At 34.8% G+C, this 16,662-nt stretch overlaps 1 protein-coding gene across 1 annotated transcript in view; it reads right to left on the bottom strand.

The window, feature by feature from the left end:
- Positions 1–58: 58 nt before the first annotated feature.
- Positions 59–16,662, bottom strand: part of LOC115211751 (pelle-like serine/threonine-protein kinase pik-1) — a 31,703-nt gene continuing 15,099 nt past the window's right edge. Inside the window, exons 4-12 of the mRNA XM_029780405.2 lie at positions 13,103–13,452; positions 12,941–13,014; positions 12,314–12,428; positions 10,982–11,091; positions 7,662–7,872; positions 7,472–7,528; positions 5,643–5,807; positions 3,511–3,553; positions 59–2,608 (exon numbers count right to left, since the gene is read on the bottom strand). Of these exons, the coding sequence (XP_029636265.1) occupies positions 2,142–2,608; positions 3,511–3,553; positions 5,643–5,807; positions 7,472–7,528; positions 7,662–7,872; positions 10,982–11,091; positions 12,314–12,428; positions 12,941–13,014; positions 13,103–13,452 (1,592 nt within the window). The 3' untranslated portion in view covers positions 59–2,141. The remainder of the gene's footprint in view (positions 2,609–3,510; positions 3,554–5,642; positions 5,808–7,471; positions 7,529–7,661; positions 7,873–10,981; positions 11,092–12,313; positions 12,429–12,940; positions 13,015–13,102; positions 13,453–16,662) is intronic.

Genomic DNA, 16,662 nt, shown 5'->3' with positions numbered 1-16,662 from the left:
ATAGTACATGCTTAGTATTTTCTCATTTTCCATCAAAATAATAAAAACAAAGTCTATCTTAAAGGAGAGCAATAACAATTTTATTATAAATATAATATAATTGCACCAGTGTCATGCCTATGAGTATCTTTAAAATTAAGTAGGCATTTATAAATAACTCTTTTAAACTTATTTTGTATAAAAATAATAGTCTTAAAAAGTACCATTCTTTGTAACAATTAAATTTCATGAATGGAGTTTAAAGCCATGCTAAACCAACCACTGAACTGGATGGCACTGCATAATACCAAAGATACCATCTCAGATAAGGACCCAGTATTGCAACAGTCTGGGTTTCAGGGGACCACAACTGTTTAACATCCTGCCAAGGGACCTACAAGATCTGTAAGGTGTAGATGTGAAAACGTTCAAAAAACACCTGGACAAATTTCTGTCTGAAATCCCAGATGAGCCCACATCACGGCAGGAGGCACAAAGAAGAGCAGCTTTGTCCAACTCGTTTCTCCACCAGAAAAACACTATGGAAAGGAGACCCCAAAACACCGAAAGGCAGTGCTCCAGCATGGCGTCAGCCTCTTGTTGAAACAAGTAAAAGAATATATTTACACACAAACCATATATTATCTAAGTATATCTTTTAACATTCTGATATCAATCTTACAAAGGGTGCCAGTAATATAATGAATGATTCAATTTCTCAACAAATTTGTGACTTAGTAAAAAGATTAGAAACTATGAAAGCCATGAGATTGAATATATATATATATATATAAACATAAGGTATGAGTGAAAGGAAGTGAGTTCCATCTTATGTGATAGTATCTCAAATTTCACTGTTTTTTTTTTCTTTTTTTTCTTTTTCAATTTGAATGTAGAGGAATTGTAATATAAAAATAACATTATTATAGTGTATCCCAAAGTCAGTGGCACCAAAAGGGGGTTGGGTTAACAGGATTACTTACTGAAAGACAGAAAAAAACATATCCAATAATTTCTGTCTCTTATAGATATATACCCAACTGTGAAGTAAATACTCAATGTGTTGTCTAAAACTGCAGGTAAATGACAATCAGACAGCTCAATTTTGTTAAAGAGTTATTGAATTTTAAATTAATTGTTACTCTTTTGAACTTTACTATTACATTGGGGAACATGGTTTTTGTTGTCTAGTCTAGTGTCAGAGATAAGTTTTCTGGTAATTTTGGGGTGCTGATTTAAAACATGAAATCCATTTCTGTCATACCAAGGTTTTTCACTAATTCAAATGTCCATTTTTCAGCATTCTTGATATTGTCATCATTTCTAAGTATAGATTTGGCTTCATCAAATGTGGAGCCATCTATAGAGCATGATATAACTTTGGAAACCTAATTTTTCAATGTCATTTGAAGTAAATGCTACTATGAAAGTCATGAATTAACTATCTTTAATAAATAAAAAACATCAAACTCAAGCAACTTTCACTATTTTCAATTTAATCAGCTTTAAACATCATGCTGATGTCAGAAATGTCCTTAATAGAATTAGTTAATAAACTATATTTCTGTGATCCTTGACTTCATACATGTCCTGTATTTGTGGATTTTGTTGTATCTGCCAGCAGATATGCCCACACTGTGCTTGATTTAGTGTTACTATCATTCCAAGTTCAGTTTGACAGAAATATCATATAATAAAATAAGATGTTCAATTAAACATTTTGTGTAATATATTTGTTAAATAATAAAAAGTATTATTTGGTTTATGTTAGTTTCGTATTTCAGTACTGCATTTAGCAGCAACATTGACTTTTTTTCGGTAAAAAATGAATTCCTGTTTAACAAAAAGACTTGTCATGACGAAAAAGTTCAGAGGACATTTCTGAACCCAGCACCATCAAATTAAATAAAACCAATTGTAAAAAGTAAGACGACTAAAAATTTTTTTGAAAATGTTTCCCAGTGTTATCGCCCTTAATGTTACATACCCTGCAGTTTTGAATAACTGACTCATGGGAACCAAGATCAAGAAACTCCAAAAATCTTTTAAAATCCAGATTTATACCTTTTGTCTTCAGGAGGACTTCAAAGAGTTTACAAATCAATCAAAGCTTGTTTCTGACAGTTAACACGCTTTTTGTAAACTTAAAGAATAAGTACTACTTATTCTGCATTTACCCCACATTCATCAGAGCAATTATAGTTTTCTTGAAAACAATTAGATTTCTTTGCTTCATAGTTCTTGAAAAAGCACTTCCTTTGATCTTTTATATCTGTTGAAAACTCTTTATAACCTATTTCATCACTTTCAGTTTTGCTGTTAGTATCTTCATCTTCACATAAATTAGCATCTTCATTCAAAACTGACTCCACATGTGTGCTTACGCAAGTCTCAGAACATAGTTCCTCATCTGGAAGAGATTCTACATTATCATTTGCACAATTGTCTTCTACACTCTCAGAATGTGATATTGTCTCAGCTTTTCTTTTATTTTTTTCATCCCAGCTGCGCTGCAGCTTAAATGGCTCACAGCTTGTAAATGGATCAAAGTTATCACTGTTGGAAGAACTAGACTGACAATATTCATTGGTTGATTGATAAAGCATTTCTGGAACATTAACTTCGATATCTAGAAAAAAAAGAATAGAATTTATACATGTTAACTGACTGGAGTAGAGATTTTCTTAATACAAATGTTATTTGAAAATTGAAGACTTGATTTTACTGGTATTTTTTAAAATGAAACTTAACTCACCTAGTTTATTAAAACATTCCGTTAATTATATCTATTATAACTTGATGAATTTGAGAAGGAAAAACAAACTATCATAATCAGAAATATTTGCATAACTGAAAGGCATAGTCCTTTGAAAAATAGGGCTCTTCTAGACTAAGGATGAAATAGTTGCATTAAGTTGGTATAAACTAAAAAAGACAATAAAACAGTTGGACTAACTATTAAACATACTGTAAAATCTGACATTTAAATATATTTGAAATATTCTCTCTCATATTCAGAGTATACTAGCTAAGATATTTTGAGGAGTTCAGACGTTATCATAGCCTTTAGCTTATATTCTATAGCAAAGCACATTATTTTGCTTTCTCATAATACTTAGATATGGAAATAAACATGTTCATTTTATACCACTGAATAGCACTTCAAAGGTCACTAAGGCAACAATTTGCTAGTATCATTAGGGCATCAGACAAAATACCTTGTGGCATTTTGTTTAGACTCTTATGTTCAGAGTTCAAATCCTGCTGAAGTCAAGTTTGTCTTATATTCTTTTCAACAGACTGGGAAGTATATTAGTGAAGTTATAAGAGTGTATTTGCAGTATTTGTTCTGACTCAGTTCAGCTAGGGTAGTGGACGTAAAGAAGTGAGAAAATGGAGTTTTGCAAAAAAAAAGAGAAAAAAAAAAACAAGCTGCTTTTGTATTCTCCCATGAAAATTCCTTGTGCTGTCAAGGAAGTTACCAGGAGTAATTTTTTGCAAATCTGGTAAATAAATTGTATGAATAATTACCTCTTATGAAATGCCTTTCCAAACAGTTCAAATTTTGCACCACCTAATAAAAAATGAACAGGTATAATTGAGAAAAACACCTGACAGAAATCTGTGAATTTGTGGTTTTATTAAATACATTTTGCTAACTGCTTTTCATCATCATCATCATTTAACATCCGTTTTCCATGTTGGCACAGGCTGGACAGTTTGACTGAGGTCTGGAGAGCCAGCAGCTGCACCAGGCTCCAATCTGATCTGGCAATGTTTCTACAGCTGGATGCCCTTCCTAACCCCAACCACTCCGAGTGTAGTGGGTGCATTTTACATGCCACTGGCACAGGAGCCAGTCAGGTAGGTTTGGCATCGATCATGTTCAGATAGTGCTTTTATTAAAATTATTTGTGCAACTAAATTTATGGTTACTTTGTGAAAATTTACAAGTATTTAGCATAATTCTTTAATTCAAGAATATAGAATACTCCTGAAAATCAACTACATGTGTCATAATTTTTTTTTAAATATCTCAAAACCTAGAGCAAGCTTTATATTTCATTGATTCAGTAGATATTCATCATCATCCTTTTCAATGATCGCTGCTATGATAAGCACTGCCCTAAAATATGAGGTGACTGATGTAAATTATAGGCATCATAATAATAATAATGAACTTATTGTATACAGGGCTCATCAGAAATTGTAACCGAAACTGCATAAACAGAACATAGAATATGCACAGAGAGTGAACAGTGAATAAGTCTTCAAAAAATAAAGAAATGGGACTGATGGGGGCCAGTCAGGCGGTACTGGCAACGGCCATGCTCAAATGGTGTTTTTTACATGCCACCTGCACAGGAGCCAGTCCAGCACCACTGGCAACGACCTCGCTCGAATGTTTTTTCACATGCCATCGGTACAAGTGCCAGTAAGACGACGCTAGTAATGATCACGCTTGAATGGTGCTTTTTATGTGTCACCAGCATGGAAGCCAGTCAGCTGTTCTGGCAATGATCACACTCGGATGGTGTTCTTAGCGCTCCACTAGCATGGATGCCAGTCATCAAATTTGATTTCGATTAATATATGCAACAAACACAGGCCCAAGAATGGATCTCTGGGGTTTCAGGAGATGTCATCTCATAGAGTGAAGAATGATGTCCTAGAACCGTGACTACCAATTTTCAACCAAGAATGAAGGATTCAACCAGTTACAGAGATCATCTTTCACATCCATAGCAGAGTTTTGCCATGGGTTGTTAGTGTGGCACAGAATTGAAGGCTTTGACAAAGTCAAGATAGATAACATCCATTCATGAGCCGTCATCAGTGATTTGGGTGATGCCCTCAGAAAACTGGATGAGTTGGCTAAAGCAGCTGGAGTTAGGGATAAACCCAAACTGTGAGGGTCAAATAAGGCTGTGAGAGCTCCAGAAGTTCCAGAGTGTTTCTCTGACACAGGACTCCATCAATTTGGTGATGCAGCTAGTAAGACTGACTGGACGGTAGTTGACACATGATGTGTAATCACCTTTTTTGAACAGGAGAATGACACTGGCAATTTTTCTCTGCTCTAGAGTGACAGAGTTATTAGGGTAGAATTGGAAGAAGAATGAAAGCTGGTGCAAAAAGTGCTTTGGTTGAACTACATAAATTACAAATGCAATTCCATTATAAAAAATTCAAATTTCTCTCTCCCATAGATACAAATTATTTTCTAGCAAAACTATTAACAGAAGCAGTGTTTAGATCATCGTTATCCTCATTTAATGTTCATTTTCCATGCTGGTATGAGCTGGACAGTTTGAGAGGATCTGGTGAACCATGGACCTGCATCATGCTTCATGTCAGCTTTGGTATGGTTTCTGCAGCTGGATGCTTTTTCCTAATGCCAACTACTTCACAGAGTATACTGGGTGCATTTTTGTTATGTCATTGGCACTAGCAGGATCACCAAGTAACTCGCAAGGCAGGAAAGAAGAAAAGAGAAAAGTGAAAAGACATCTTGGCTAAGTAGGGAAGTATTTGAGAGGTTGGACTGGGATCATGTGCAAGGAACAAGTGTCTTGCTATGGAGAAGATACATAGCTATCTCACATTTATATAAGGGTAGGAAGGAGTATCTGGGAAAAAGGCAAGATATATTTAATACTTACTTCACTCATTGCTGGTCGATCTTTTCTTCTTTCAGAGACACATTTGAAAGCTATGTCAAATAAGTTAGGTATCAAAGTATTTGACTGGCATTCAACTCTTTTATCACTTTCTTTAACCCATAATTCTCTTGGTTTATCCTCTAAAGAACTCTCCATTTGCTCAACCTGGAAAAAGAAAACAATTTATTGATATCCAACAAGTCTTTTATAACAGTATATGCAAACAAACTTGAGATGTGATACTTTACACATATGAGTATACAAACACAGAAACAAACTTAAAAGTCGATGCTCACACACACAGTAACATAGACACACATATATGGCTGCATGTAAAATCTTGGCTCCCAATCAAACTAGTTTAGTATAGCCACAGCACGCTTAAGTGTAAATCTATTGGTTATAAATTCCAGTCACAACATAAAACAGCTAAAGTTGCTCAAAAACATTTGCATTGGTCAAAACCTAGTCTGATGCCTAAATTTAAAACTGATATAACAAAAAAGGGTTTGATACATTTTGGCACAGCCATTTGGGTGTTGCTGATTCAATGCTGTCTTATTTGACATCAAACATTTTAATGTTTCTCTTATTCTCTCTACTCTGCTCTTTTCTTGTTTATGTGTGAGAGCATCTAGTTATGTTTGTATGCATGTGAAATATCAGTCTCTTTCACTCTCTCTCTCTCACTTTCTATCTGTATGTGTATATTTCTTCATGAAAATGTGTGTTTGCTTCCACTACCAAAATATACTATCACCAAAACAGGTTGAATGTCCAGTCTGTCATGCTAAATCATCAATGTCCAAGTTGCTGCTCATTCTGAGCAGAAAACTCTGGAATCTAGTCATATGACTAAACTGTTTAAACCACATTCCTCGAAAGAAAATTCTTATCTGTGTGGACCTATTTTTAGAAATAAATTGATCTGAAATTTGTCAATGGACAGCTTTTTTTCAGTTGCTTCACGTTATGCTGTCACTCTGAATATTGGTTTCAAATTTTGGCACAAGACCAGCAATTTCAGAGGAGGGGATAAATCAGTTACATTGATCCCAGTGCTCAACTGATACTTATTTTATCAATCCTGAAAAGATGAAAGAAAAAAAAAATCAACCTCAGTAGAATTTGAACTCAGAACCTGAAGACAGATGAAATGCTGCTAAGCATTTTCTCCAGTATGCTAATGATTCTGCCAGTTAACTACCTTGTCACTCTGAATATTATTTACAAATCATATATATCAATGTTAATACCACCTCACACATACAAACACAACCAAGTCAAGTTTTCCTTAAAACATTATTCACACTTTTGGTGAACATTTGAAGTTTGACATATAAAAATTGGAAGTATAAAAATTTTTCAGAGACACAAACCAGTATATTACTAACATAAACTGGTGTATTATATATTTCATACATTGTTGTATATTAACATGCTTCTACTTTGTTTTACTAAACATTACAAGGCTGTACGTTTTCAACATCTCAGACATACAAGGGACAATATTGGGTCATCTAATCATTCAGTCTGTCTTTTCCCTAAATTTCAAGAATCATTTTGTAGTTGTTACAGCTAATTATTTTTCTTTGATCAGAAAAAATTTAGTTAAACATCTTTTTTTTTAACATATTTAAACTCATTTATTGTTAGAGATATTTTCTTTTCTACTTTTCCAATTTTATTGTTTTTTGCTTTTTTTACAAAAATACATTCTCACATGTTTTGTTGTTAAATGTCAATAGAATGTTTTTCAGTTCTACAAAGTACTCATATACATAACTACACGTTTCCAACTAATAAATTGAAGTAAAAAATATATTTACCAGTGTTTTATATTGATCATCAAAAGCTAATTTTCCTGTGATAATTTCTAGCAACACCTATAGAATAGAGCAAGATTAAATTTTATTATGAGAAAATTTGCCATGGACTTTCCTATCATAAATGGAAAACAGTCTGAAATGATTAATATAAACATGCAATAAGGATAAAATATCATTTAAGACAACTTACCACACCAAAACTGTATATATCTGTTTCTAAGAAACGTTTCCCTTTTGAAGTACCAAATTCTGGTGGCAAATAAGCTAGAGTTCCAAAAAGTTTTGGATTCATTTGTTTGGATACACGATCCAAAAGTTCAGATGAATGATCAGTCAAAAATCCAGCTAAACCCAAATCACCAATTTTAGCCTCTTTGTGTTTATTAATCAGAATGTTGCAACTGAATGATAAAAATAAATATTATTATTATAACAACAATATATAATACATCCAAAATTAAAATGAAAATTGAAGGGAATAGAACATGAATGAAGATATGAAGGGAAAAAAAACCTGTTTATACAAGAACAAATAGAGTGTTAAACGAATAAAAGCATCAATTGTTAATCATAAGAACTACATTGTGATGTTTGAAATTAAAAAAAAAAAATTAAATTTAAAAAAACTAATATGGAAGAACAACTATGGAGAAACATCTTCTCAGTTTTCCAAAAGGTGAATAAGAATGGCTCCAGAAATGTATTCCTTATTGGTTTCAACACTAAGTATTCCAGTTGTTCAATCAACAGAGCTACTTATAGTAGAAATAACTTCAAAATTCAAAGATTCTTCCCATTCTAGAGTACCTTTTCAATAGCAGATAGATACCTTCTAAATATGTGTAGGAAAAGCATGGATAGTATAAGCCAAGTACAAAAGGCCATCCACAAAACAACTATTGAACTAAATGAACACCCTAAGTAGAATGAAGAAAAAATTGTTCTTGTTTGTATAATAAGAAAAAGGGAAAGCAATATGAAAAAATTGCAACAGAATTATAAGATAAGGAAACTAAAATATCATAAAAGTACCTATGCTGGTAACATGTAAATGCACCCATGCCAGTGACATGTAAAAAGCACCCACTAAACCCTTGGAGTAGTTGGCATTAGGAAGAGTATCCAGGCATAGAAACAGAGCTAAAATCAGAACGTGGTGCAGCTCTCTGGCTTACCAGTTCCAGTCAAACTGTCTCACCCGTGCCAACATCGAAAGTGGATGCTATATGATGATGATGAAGTAATCCTTCATGAAAAGGACACTAAATAAGCTAAACATCTACAGCTAAGCAGTTATAACATAGGAGATGGAATACAAGGACTACTACTCAAGACCAGTATCTCCGTGCCTCACTAAATAAAATTCTACATAAGCCAAATATGTTGTCACATGGGTTACTCAATGAATCATTCAAAGCAGTGAAATACTTGAAATAATGAAATTGTTTGTTCATTCAATTGACATTTATTTTTCTATGTTAGCATGGGTTAGATGAATACATATTATTAATGCATTGTTTTACAGCCTGATGTCCTTTCTGTTGCTAATGCATACCTGTTTTTCAAGTTTTTTATTCCACATATATTTGAAAACACACAATATAAGCATTCACATGCCTGTCCTTCAGCCCATATATCTGCCTTTGTATATATCTTTACTCTTTTTACTTTTTTACTTGTTTCAGTCATTTGACTGCAGCCATGCTGGAGCACCACCTTTAGTCGAGCAAATCGACCCCGAGACTTATTCTTTGTAAGCCCAGTACTTATTCTATCCATCTCTTTTGTCGAACCGCTAGGTGACGAGGACGTAAACACACCAGCATCGGTTGTCAAGCAATGCTAGGGGGACAAACACAGACAGACATACATATATATATATACGACAGTTTCCGTCTACCAAATCCACTCACAAGGCATTGGTCGGCTCGGGGCTATGGCAGAAGACACTTGCACAAGATGCCACGCAGTGGGACTGAACTTGGAACCATGTGGTTGGTTAGCAAGCTACTTACCACACAGCCACTCCTGCGCCTATATATATATATATATATAAGTGTGGTTGTGCGGTAAGAAATTGCTTCCCAACAACATGGCTCTAAGTTCAGTCTCATTGTGTGGCACCTGAGACAAAAACCTACTATAGCTACAGTCCTTATGAGTGGATTTGGTAGATGGAAACTGAAAGAAGCCTGTTTTATGTGCATGTGTGTTTGTACCTGTGCTTGTACCCCACCACCACTCAGCAACCAGTATTTGTGCGGTAAGTGTGGTTTGCAGTTTGGCAAAAAAGACTGACAGAATAAGTATGAGGCTTTAAAAAAAAAACTCTAGGGTCAATTCATTCAATTAAAAGTTCTTCAAGGCAGAGTCCATTTTTCTATATTGGTATGGGTTTGATGGGTACCTATTTGAGGTAGTATTTGTACTGCCAGATGCTCTTCCTGTTGCCAGCCTTGTCTGTTTTACAAGTAATCTTAATTCGACTATTTCATGAGCACAGAGCTACTGTATGTAACTCACATGTTTACAACATGACAATATTTTCACTCAGTCAACTTTATGACAATGTTCATGCATATAGGCACAGGAGTGGTAAGTAGCTTGCTAACCAACCACATGGTTCCGGGTTCAGTCCCACTGCATGGCACCTTGTGAGTGGATTTGGTAGACAGAAACTGAAAGAAGCCCGTCGTATATATGTATATATATATGTGTGTGTGTGTGTGTGAGTGTGAGTTTGTGTGTCTGTGTTTGTCCCTCCAACATCGCTTGACAATCGATGGTGGTGTGTTTACGTCCCCGTAACTTAGTGGTTCGGCAAAAGAGACCGATAGAATAAGTACTAGGCTTACAAAGAATAAGTCCTGGGGTCGATTTGCTTGACTAAAGGTGGTGCTCCAGCATGGCCGCAGTCAAACGACTGAAACAAGTAAAAGAGTAAAGAGTATACCTGCACACACACACACAGTTCCATCTTACAATTTGCACACAAGGAATTAGTTGGCCTGAGGCAACAGTAGATGTTTGTCCAATGTGCTATCTTGTGGGATTGAACCGCAGATCATGTGGTTACAAAGCAAACTTCTTAACCACACTGCCATGCCTGTATCTCTTCTAAATAAAAATACTTAGAAATATATCATCATCATCATCATCATCGTTTAACATCCGTTCTCCGTGCTAGCATGGGTTGGACGGTTCGACCGGGGATCTGGGAAGCCAGAAGGCTGCATCAGGCTCCGGTCTTATCTGGCAATGTTTCTACAGCTGGATGCCCTTCCTAACGCCAACCACTCCGTGAGTGTAGTGGGTGCTTTTTACGTGCCACCTACACTGGTGCCAGGCGAGGCTGGCATCGGCCACAGTCGGATTGTGCATTTAACAAGGAAAACTTGATACTCCTGTAGATCCTGTAGTCGTACAAACAGAAATGGTAAAGAAGAAAAGCATGAAAAGAGAGACGGGGAAAAAATAATACCAATCAAAATTTTGGCAATTTAAACAAACCTCTTAATATCTCCATGGATCACAGGAACACTGTGGCTATGTAAGTAGTACAGGCCACATGCAATTCCTTTTGTAATAGTCAGTCGTTCAATCCAGTTTAAGCAGTCATTCTTCAAGAGAAAGAAAAAAAAAACATTTCATGTTTGCCCTTTCTTGTTTACAATAGTCAAGACAAATTAGCTTCAATAAAACTAACATCAAGTCAATTGTAGAAAATTAAAATTAATCTCATTTCCAACAGAATGTGCAATTAAGGAAAGATGTTTATGGCTATATGCTTTTATTGTTAAGTTTTGTGGAATAACTACATTATTACAGCTCAAAAGTCATGAGATCAAATTTTCTGGAATCAACTCATTAGTAACCCTGCCAAAGACCAACAACCACATTGAAAAGTTTTATCTTAGCACCATTTACCCAATCACAAACACCTGGAGATTCATATAAAGACTTCACAGCAACCTAAACTGCTCATTAATCCAATCAACAGGGAGTGTAACCCACAGATCAGAAAGTCTCCCCAGGTGGGGCTGCTAATTTTCTGCATAGAGAGGTCACAGCTCCAATACTCTCTCTCTTTACTCTTTTACTTGTTTCAGTCATTTGACTGTGGCCATGCTGGAGCACTGCCTTAAATCGAGCAACTCGACCCTGGGACTTATTCTTTGTAAGCCCAGTACTTATTCTATCGGTCTTTTTTGCCGAACCGCTAAGTGATGGGGACATAAACACACCAGCATCGGTTGTCAAGCAATGCTAGTGGGACAAACATAGACACATAAACAAACGCACACACACACATCTATATATATATATATATATATATACACACACACACACATATATACAACAGGCTTCTTGAACATGCTATGAACATGCAATTAGAATGTGGCAGAAAAGAATTGCAAAATGGAATCTTGAAGCTGAGCCAACTAGGAGATCTAGGGATACACCAAGAATGAAATGATTGGATAATATCCATGGTCTCAGTTAGTCACGCTTAGGAATTCAGCCAGAAAGTCTAATGGTGGTTGCCTCTAATAGGACCCCATGGAGGAGTTGACTTAGGACAGTTGGCAAAGATGGATGGATGGGATTCACTGTACTGCTTTTTTTTTGTATGCTTCATTTTATTTACTTTTAAAAATAAGCATCAGTAATGTGATAGTGTAACATACTATTCAAAAATGATTTCTCTCCATAGAAACCAGAATTAAGTGTCAGATCTATCAACTTCTTAGTCATCAAACCATTAACTACATAGGAAGTCTGAAGCATGTGAAATTTTTTAACAAATGCATTATTGCTGTTAGAGTAAAAATTAAAACTTACATCATTTAATAGACAGTCTTGCAAAGAACCTTTGTCCATGTACTCATATACAAAGTATATATCATCTTTATGAAAGCAATATCCATAAATATTTATAATATTGTCATGACGATATCTACGTTAGAAGATACAAAAAAAGAAAAAGAATTGAAATCTTTAGTAAGAAAAACAAAAGGGCAAAAATGATAAGTATAACTGAGGACAAAAGAGAAATCCTTATCAAATAGAATAGGATGATCATTAACAAACTGAATCTGGTTAGAATGCTCATCAATTAAAACTATAGAAAACAGGAGTGCCAGTCTTCACTTTTTATAGGGAAGCAGAGGACTTCATGCTTATGTAAGAAGTTAATACAAATGAAAAGTAAGAGAATATGGCTTTAAAATTTAAAAATAAAATGACAGAATAGACAAAATAGTCAATCTTTATGTTTAGATTCTCATATGAAGATATTTAAGTACGATAAGATCAAATGTTGTATGAATACCTAGTGAGCTGTATGAATGAGGAAAGAGAGAAACCTGGAGAATATTAACAGATGTTATTGCCAGGAACATGGTACATGCAAATTCAAACATGTAAACTTCATAATAATTGAAATAATCAAATGTGAAAGAATTTTACCGAAGAAGTATTTTCATTTCATCAAGTGGATTTTTCTTCAATATATTAATTGCTTTGTTGGTACCATTTAAATCCTTCAACAAAAAAAAAAAAAAAAGAAATCAATGTTGTAATGCTGTAAATTGGAGAAAAAAAAAAGATGAAATAATATCGAATATTTACCTTAGATAATTTCTTTATAGCACATCTACTGCCCTTCAGAATCCCATAATAAACACTTCCAAAAGTACCTCTTCCAATACAATGACTGAACGACTGTGTGGCACTTTCAATTTCTTCATATGAATAAGAACAAGTAACTTCTTCCATATTTACCATTAAAGCAGACATACCAGATTGAAGAGATGAGAAAGTATTTAGATTTACACCTGAACAGTGTGGTGGGTATTTCTGGTTACAGGCAGCATTTCCAGAACAAATGTCAGAAGTTTTAACATTATCTGATAAATTTATATTGTTGGTTGAGTTATTTGTATATTGTCCATGTACCAGTTCACTTGGCCGAGGTAAATCTAAAAAAAATAATGCCACATCAGTTAGTATAACATAACTTTTACAAATGCTGTTAACATACATACACACACACATTATTATTATTATCGTCATTGTTAAGGCAGTGAGCTGGCAGAATTGTTAGCATGCCAGGCGAAATGCTTTGTGGTATTTTGTCTGCTGCTACGTTCTGAGTTCAAATTCTGCTGAGGTCAACTTTGCCTTTCACCCTTTCGGGGTCAATTAAATAAGTACTAGTTATACACAAGGGTCGATGTAATCAACTTAATCCCTTCCTCCAAATGTGAGGCCTTGTGCTTCCAGTAGAAAGAATCATTATAATCATTGTTTTAACATCTATTTTTCCATGTTCACAGCTCAAATATGTTGAACAGAATTTGTTGAGATAGATATTTTTACAGTCAGATGCCTTTCCTGTCCTAAACCCTTTCCAGGTTCCAAGTAAGATAATATTTACCCCATGACCAAACATGTTTTCTTGGAAGACTGGTATCAAAGGTCACTGCTTGCATGACAGTGACACTTGTTTACAACTATCATGCAATATCAAGACAAAGAGACATGTCCCACACCACTGCTCAACAATCAGTGTTGGTATGTTTACATCACTGTAACTTAGGGGTTCAGCAAAAGAGACCAAGAGAATAAGGGACAAGCTTTTAAAAAATAAGTACTATGGTCAAGTCATTCAAATAAAAATTCTTCAAGGTGGTATGCCAGCATGGCTGCAGTCTAATGACAAGCAAGTAAAAGATAAGATATATATATACATATGGTACCTTTTATTTTATAATCAGTAGACAGTTGCAAAAATGATTTAAGGATTGTGAGCCTCATGTCCTTGTGTTACTTTTGTAACTTTTTGCCAATTATGAAATAAAAAGTATATATACTTATATATTAAGTTCTATTTCTCCTGTTTATTCTATTTATTGTATGAAATCATAGTAATAATGAAGTTGGAGTGTGGAGTAATGATAGCAAGGTCAGGATTTCAAACACTGTCATTGGCATCATGTTATACGTGCTTGCTTCAGTCTTTTCAGCACTTTCCTTGGATACTTAGCACTAGAGGAAGTACCTTGTGCTAATAATTTATAAGAAAACATGTTCAAAATCATCCTTCGAAGCTAACATAGTTAAATGTAAAATTTATGCTAGTTAATTTAAAATCTGTCACATAATTTAGCAAAAAATTTGGATGATTTCATGTTTGAAACTGCAGAGAGAAAGAAACATGATCTGTTTAGTTACTTTCAAAATTGCTATCAGCTTAGCTAGCTTTTTGATTGGTACTTAACACCAGGACAATAGAGCTGACACAGGTAGTCAAAAGCTAGATTGGATACTTTAAGTTATCTAGTTTGTCATTTCAAATTCTGTTAATATAGATTTTATGTTTCATGCACAGACAGGGCATGATAAAATAAATATTGGTTTCAAAATTTGGCACAAGGCTAGCAATTTCGGAAGAGAGGGTATGTCAATTACATCTACCCTAGTGCTTGAGTGGTACTTATTTTATCAACCTCAAAAGGATGAAAGGTAAACTCAACCTCAGTGGAATTTGAACTTAAACTTAAAGAAAGATGGAAGGTCACTAAGCATTTTGTCCAGTGTGCTAATTATTCTGCCAGCTCACCACCTTAATAAATAATTAAAGACAGTTTAATCAACTATGTAACAACCTTACAAAAAATCTGAACAATAAATTCATTTCAAACAATTTCTCTTTGTCATTTTTTTCTAAGACAATATCTACCATTTCTCAGATAATCAGAACTATATTGCAGCACCAAACATAACAGAAACTCCCAACCCACTTCCTTTCTTTTCTTTTTCTACTTTCTTGCCATGAATGCCACTCCTGGTTGTTACTCTCATAGGCTGGCTTGGCTTTCCTCTTCTTTTTTTTTTTTTTTTTTTATATATTTTTGCTTACAAAAGTACTGCTATTGAATAAGTTTATTGTTCATATAATAAGCTAAGAAATTTTTACATTCTTTTGATTTCCTGTGATTCAGACTACCACATGGTCCCTGCAGACAAAATGGAAAAGGCATTGCCCTGGAAGATGGCAAGGGAGATGCACTGGAATAGCTACTCTGACTCATGGGGTTCACACTTGTGGATAGTCATCTCCACCCCAATAGTGATTGTGAGCAGGGATATGGTTTGGGGGCTAAGAACATCGGAGGTTTCCACAGCCACAGGCTCAACCATAAACCTGTCAGAGAGCAACTGATATTTTGACAGTTTGCTCTTCTCAGCCTGACTAGCAGTGGAACCTGGGCTGGTAGCTGAACACAACAAATTTCTGCTGGATAAGGTGTCACAGCATGTGGCATTTCAGATGAGGTAAACTGTCATACCATCTGGCCTTTTACCGTCCCCTAGGCCAAGCCCTGCTGGCTCAAACTGGGAACGGATTTTGTTATGGGTGACATGACATGACAATGGGTGGAGGCACTCTTAGGTAAAAACTAAGAACATATCTATTAACAGAGATAGTTTGCTATAACTCTATTATAGCATTTGAAAAAAGAATATGCTGGAATAATTTCTACATGTCTTCTCCATGACAACACCAAGTCTATAATATTTAGGATGGAAATAAAGTTTGTGATATTCATGTTTTCACAATGGCATTAGAGATGTAATTAAACAAAATTGCAGGGTTAACTTGACAGGTTACCCCCTATTCTATGGAATTTGGATTTCTTAGGTCCCATGAAAAATAGTGATTTGTGTTTCAGTGAATGCAATAAATTATTGTATCATTATCAGTACACATATTAGTGGATCAGAATTGTCAGGTAAACTTGCTGCTACAAATAACCATGCAGATACTATAAAGGCTATCATATAACAGTACAAATAAATATAGAATAAAATAAAATGTAAAAGTTTGAAATGTTTTTGGTATTTGGACCAAATAGTTTACAGCATTTATTTCATCTTTATCTACCTTTAAGTTTAAATTCTATCAGAGATAACTGCATTTAGGCGCAGGAGTGGCTGTGTGGTAAGTAGCTTGTTTACCAACCACATGGTTCCGGGTTCAGTCCCACTGCGTGGCACCTTGGGCAAGTGTCTTCTACTATAGCCTCGGGCCGACCAAAGCCTTGTGAGTGGATTTGGTAGACGGAAACTGAAAGAAGCCTGTCGTAAATATGTATATGTATATATATATATTATATATATATATA

The sequence above is a fragment of the Octopus sinensis genome, linkage group LG1 (assembly GCF_006345805.1).
Source record: "Octopus sinensis linkage group LG1, ASM634580v1, whole genome shotgun sequence".
Classification (NCBI taxonomy): Eukaryota; Metazoa; Mollusca; class Cephalopoda; order Octopoda; family Octopodidae; genus Octopus; species Octopus sinensis.
Note: the sequence above shows the minus strand (reverse complement) of the source record. Positions and strands in the feature narration are given on the sequence as shown.